The 6,000-nt window shown below is 40.1% G+C and overlaps 1 protein-coding gene across 3 annotated transcripts in view; it reads right to left on the bottom strand.

Annotated features, from left to right (window-relative positions):
- Positions 1-837: 837 nt before the first annotated feature.
- The window catches only part of Pde5a (phosphodiesterase 5A), a 136,164-nt gene continuing 131,001 nt past the window's right edge, over positions 838-6,000 (bottom strand). For 2 of the 3 annotated variants that reach the window (XM_036191557.1, XM_036191558.1), the window contains exons 19-20: positions 1,762-1,836; positions 840-996 (exon numbers count right to left, since the gene is read on the bottom strand). In XM_036191557.1, coding sequence (XP_036047450.1) covers positions 883-996; positions 1,762-1,836 — 189 coding nt within the window. In that variant the 3' untranslated portion in view covers positions 840-882. Of the gene's footprint in view, positions 997-1,761; positions 1,837-6,000 lie in introns of all 3 variants that reach the window. The other variant, XM_036191556.1, reaches the window with a different exon arrangement.

The following is a 6,000-nucleotide window of genomic DNA, read 5'->3' as shown; positions in this document are numbered from 1 at the left end:
GAAAAAGACAAACAAAAAGCTAAGGCTATGGCTTGCCTAGCATACCAAGATGCCGAGTTTGAGCCCCAGCACTAAGAAAAATATTAAATGTAAAATGAGAACTGGATTCTCAATTGTGCTTTCTACCAACTAACTACATATTAGGGGCAAATATTTTTTTCTCTGTAGAAGATGAACACATCCAATTACTGAATCTGCCATGTCTGGATTGGAAACTTCGTAGTTTTCGTCTGTTCTTAGCCTTTTATGACAACTCGGGGAAATTGTCAAAAAGTAAGACTTATATCCCTTGGAACCTATAGAAACAAAGACAGCACCTCTTTTCTTTACTGGGGCAATAAACATCTAAACCAGTCCACCAAATACTAGATGCATCTTTTTACCAGAACAACAAAAACTACAAAAAGCCAAGAAGTGAGGCCAGCAGAAGGGAAATTGGAGCCCATATTCCTGCAACCTCCTCCTTTTAGTATTAAGAAAAATTTTCTTAACAATGTCTAAGCTGCAACATGACAGTGAAAAAAGTTGGGTGACTATTTTCTGTACTTAGGCTAAAATTAAACTTTAAAAAGATAATGCTAACACACAGAGTATGCAGGGAATATCTCGAGGGCAGCATCAGCACATGCCTCTTAGTGTCCCCTAAATTAATGTGTTAGTGTCCAGCACACCCTAGGCACTCAGTAGATATTTATACACTGAGTGAGTCAATGCCTTTGTGAAATGGGAAATGTATCCCTTGTTCTGTAAAGACATCACATTCATCAGCAGAAAGAAACAATACCAACAATAATTATGTTTTTTGACTTTAGAAGCAAAAATATGTGTCTAGTGTTAATCTCTTCAATGTACTTCATATTTAATTCATAACACAATCCAAGTTTAGCAATCTAGTATCGTCTCTGTAAATACCTCATACAGCTGCAAGCAGATGGCATCTATGAACCCAACTTGCATACTTGGGATTTTATTTTTCTTCTCTCTGTTCATTAGATCCTGAAAATACACACAGACAGAGAGAGCTACATTTATTCAAAGCACACAGGAAAGATTGGCTGTAAAAGGATGAATGGGTGGTCAGCTCAAGGAGGCAAGATAGCAACTATATACATACATATTCCCAACCCTACAAGGAAAAGGAAGAAACTAAAGTAAACAGATCTCACATTCGAGGTCTGTACCTTTATATTAAGAGGCTGCATCAAACACTGTTAAAGTCACTGTTCCCTTATGGGAATTTACCCTAATAAAGAGGAACAGGCAGCAACGTCACTGTGCATCACTGTGCTGTTTGGAACCATGAGCCCGGCGAATATTACAGCAAAGGGTTGTGGTTGCAGTCATTTCCTGTGTAATCACGATCCATACCCCCAAAGACCGCAGTAGAATAAAAGTGGCTTATCACATGAAAGTGGAGAAAAGACAGGACAAGAAACTCGGGGACGTGACTTGGAAGCAACCTTTGTCTTCCTAGATTGCTTTTGCTCTTGTAATCAGCATGCGTAATTCTTCTAAAAAGAAAGACAGTATTAAAAAGTAACATGAGCAACCACATGTCCAGGAGAGGTGTCACGGAAGTATTCAGAAGCAGTATAGACTCTAGCCAAGTGTGGTCACACGCTTTAACTCCAGCAGCAGGAGGCCGAGGCGAAAGGATCGGATGATTGAGACTAGGCTGATGTACACAGTAAGAACCTGTCTCTACAAGTATATAATTTAAAAGTGGCTGAATAGTCCCTGCCAGCAAAGCCTCGTACTTACAGCAGGCTCAATGTTGAGTTCTTTTCTCTCTCTGTCTCCTTGATCGAAGAACTCAGCTGCCACGAGTTCTGCTATCTGAAACAGACAGCAGACTGAGTGGCCGGGGCAGGGAAAGCATGTCATGCTTCAAAACAGAGACTTGGAATGAAGAGAACGAAATCGAGCAAATCGGGTTTCCACCGTCAGGACCATTAGGATAAAACAGTAACAAGAAATAGAAATAAGGCTGCGTTTGCTTTGACCATGACTACAATCACGTGATCCTCTGTGACTAAGCAGGAAGTGACATGTTTCAGTTTTGCCAATCAATACCAAGACTGTGCCCATCCGTCTGAAAAACCAGCAACTATTTATTAGGTACATGTTTCTTTAATTTTTTTTTAAAAAGTGCTAATTCCTTGAGAATTTCATACAATGTATTTTGACCATTTTCATCCTCCACTCTCCCCCAACTCCTCCCTTGTTTTCAAATTCATGACCTCTTTTTTCATTAATTGTTGTAAGGTGTGTGTGTGTGTGTGTGTGTGTGTGTGTGTGTGTCTGTGTGCGCAGATATGTATTTCTGAACACATAACTACAGCCTGTTCAGTAGGTATAATGTTACTTGTGTGTCTATTTCCAGGGCTGACCATTTGGTATGGGATGTGCTTTCCCTGGCTGGGATAAGATGGTGTCTGTAGTGGGTAGCCATCCCAGCCTTGGCCTGGAAGTTCCAACCCCCACTGAGGCTTCAGTAATGGTCACACCCACAAGGCGGGGCTGAGGGAGGAAGCTGAAGACCCAGGATCAAGAGGAGATGTCTCTCTTGGTTCTGGGACCCTGGACGCTGGAGGTAGACCGAGCAGAGTTCTCCAGAGAACACCGCCGGACTGCGCCATACCTTTGCCAGACCCTACAACCTATCCCTTCATTTGTAAGTTACCCCACAAAATAAACCTCCCTTTTAACTATGTGGAGTGGCCTTAATAATTTTGCCAATAGGTGTCTCCTGCCCCCACCATTCTTTAGTTTTCTTGTTCAGCTCATTATTAGTCATCATGTTGATGAGTCTTTACAGATGTAGCTCCTGACATTTTTAGGAGTCACAATGTCACAGCAAACTGTGTTCTTAAGCACCTGTTTATAAAAGGTGGGTAAAAAACAAAACAAAACAACAACAACACAAAAACCCAGTCCCAATGCTAGATTGCACCTGGTTGACAGGCTTTTGAGTTTCTTGTAATCTCTCTCTTAATCTTTTCTTGCAAATTCTGCTGTTGACAAATACTCTGGTTTATCTTATAGTTTCCCAGAGTCTGGATTCTGTAGACCACATTCTCATAATTCCTCTTACTGGTTTTTTTGTGGTTTAGCTACACTGACACCTCATTTTCTTATCAGTCAGCTCCTTAGGCATGATGCTGCAGACTTCCAGTCATGACTAATTATATGGAGTCTGCCCCTTTTTGTGATACTGGCAATAATTACTGATGTTTGCTGGAGACGATGTATTTAGGGTTTTTTGTTTTTGTTTTTTCACAGGGGTGACAGTTGAAGCCAACATTTCTTAGGTTTGTTTTATTTGTTTTAAGTACCAAGAAAGTTTCCTACATCAATTATTTGGTTATGCTTCTATGTAATTCATACTGAAGCAAACAGGCTTCCTCCCAGTGTACCCATTATAAACCCACTTGTCTCTCAAGTATCTACCAAAGGCGACAATAGAAGGTTTCATTTTTCTAATACTTTTATTAATTGAATTCTTGGGTTTAAACATATTTATGTATTTCAGACCTTCTGGGTGCTCAACGTCTTCCATTTTGGCCCCTGCAAGCTTCTTGGGCTGGGTCCCTGTTCCCTGGACACACTCTTGCTTTCTGGTAACTTCCTGCTTTTAGTGTAACAAGGCTGTCTATGCTCCTGTTCTTGCTCTGCAGTTCAACTGGTCATGTCTTGATGGAGTCATGGATGCTCCAAACTGAGTCAATTAGAGACCCCAGTCGAGCAGAAAATACCAGTGGCTGGTCATTATGTATCAACTCTTTCAGGGGATGGAACTAAAACACAGGATACCTTTACAGAATATTTCCAATTCAAATTCAGGACAATAGGATTTCTGTAGAATGCCCCCTGTCTTAGATCTTCACCTTTCCATTCACACTGAAAATCCTCGCTGTTAACACTGACAAAGCTTCTTGTTGGCTCTTACCCCCACATTGCCTACAATACTAACTGAATATCAATATAAATTATCAATAATAATGATTATTTTTAAGCTTTTTTAGATTTATTATTTTACGTGTATAAGTATTTTTCTTGCACGTATAACTGTGTACCACGTCCATGTCTGGTATCTGCAGAAGGCTAAAGAGGGCATCAGAATCAGATGCCCTGGGACTGAAGTGGCAGCTTGTTGGGAGCCACTATGTGGGTGTTGGGAATCGAATTCGGGTCCTCTGTAAGAGTAACAAGGCTCTTTTTTGGTTGTTTTTGGTTTTTTTTTCATTTTTCTTTTTCCTTTCTTTCTTTCTTTCTTTCTTTCTTTCTTTCTTTCTTTCTTTCTTTCTTTCTTTCTTTCTCTCTTTCTTTCTTTTTTTCCATGACAGGCTTTCTCTGTGTAGCTTTGCACCTTTCCTGGACCTCACTCTGTAGCCCAGTCTGGCCTCGAACTCACAGAGCTCTGCCTGCCTCTTCCTCCCAAGTGCTGGGATTAAAGGCGTGCACCACCATCGCCCTGCTGTTGTTTTGTTTTTCAGGACAGGGTGTCTCTGTATAGCCTTGGCTGTTCTGGAATATGCTCTGTAGACCAGACCTGCCTCTCCCTTCTGAGTGCTGCAATTAAAGGTCTGTGTCACCACTGCCTGGCTGCAACAAGTGCTCTTAACCACTGAGCCAACTCTCCAGTTAAATAATAATGGTTATTAAAAGTTATTTCAGCTTTATAGCCTTTCCTGATTCATATGCTCATTATCTAAATTTCCTCATCACCTAGTGTTTACACCTTCTCGTTCTCCTTTTTACAGTATATTGTATCTACATCTCCACTTGTTTCCATCTATACATATATACCTATACCATCTCTATCCACATCTGTGTCTATATATTATAGGCTAGGATCCACATGAGCAAGAACATACAGTTTTAGTTTTCTTCTTTCTGAGACTGTGTGACCTTGCTTAACACTATACATTCTAAGTCCACCTATATTCATGAAAATTCTGTGATTTCATTTTTCTTTAGAGCTGATAATACTCTAGTTTATATTTGTAACATATTTTCACTATCTGTTCATCTGTTGATAGACTAGGTTGATTCCAATCCTTTGCCATAGCGAATAAGGCAGCAATAAACACGAGTATACAAACATCTCTGTGATGGAGTATGGAGTTCTATGAATATATGCCCAGGAGGTACAGATGGGTCATATGAAAGCTCTATTTTTAAGTTTTGGAGGAACCTCCAATCCAACTTACACATGGTTTTAGTAACGTGCACCCCCACTAGTGGTGAACAATGGTTCCCTATTCTCCATATTGTCTCCAACATTTGTTGTCAAATTTGTTGATGAGAGTTATTCTGACTGGGGTAATGTAGTGTCTCAAAATAGTTTTAATTTGCATCTCCCCAATGGCTAGGGATATTGAACACATTTTATAATAGTCATAGACCATCTGTGTTTCTTTTCTTGAGAGCGGTCTATACCTTCATTAGACCATTTGTCGAGTAGCAGTTTTACCCCCCTGGCAAATTGATTTCTTAAAGGCTAGCTGGTGCAGATTTTCTCTCACTCTGCGGGGTGTCTATCTGCTCTGCTGATAGTTCCCCTTCGTTCTGCAGAAATAGTTTCATTTCATGTAGGCCCAGGTGCTGATGCTGAGGGCCACTCTCCATCCTATTGAAGTTCTATTCAGAAGTTCGGTCAACACTGTCTTGAAGAGTACCTCCTGTTTTCATCTAGTGGTCTCAGCACTTCAGGTTTTCAATTAAAGTCTTGGATCTATTTTGAGTTGACTTTTGACAGGTGTTGAAAGCTAGGAATCTTAGTTCCGTCTCTTGAAGGTAGACAGTGAGTTTTGTCAACACCATCTGGTGAGTAGGCTATCCTCCTTCCTCCCAAATATATGTTTCTTATTCCTTTATACAAAAATCAAGTGGGCACAGCTTTATTGTTTTATTTCTAGATTCTTTCATCTATGTCATTGGAATACCTGTCTACTTAAATTAAAAAAAAATATTTTATGTATATGGGTATTTTGCTGC

Source organism: Onychomys torridus, chromosome 6, assembly GCF_903995425.1.
Source record: "Onychomys torridus chromosome 6, mOncTor1.1, whole genome shotgun sequence".
Taxonomy (NCBI): Eukaryota; Metazoa; Chordata; class Mammalia; order Rodentia; family Cricetidae; genus Onychomys; species Onychomys torridus.
The sequence above is the reverse complement of the archived record's forward strand: the minus strand, read 5'-3'. Positions and strand labels throughout refer to the sequence as shown.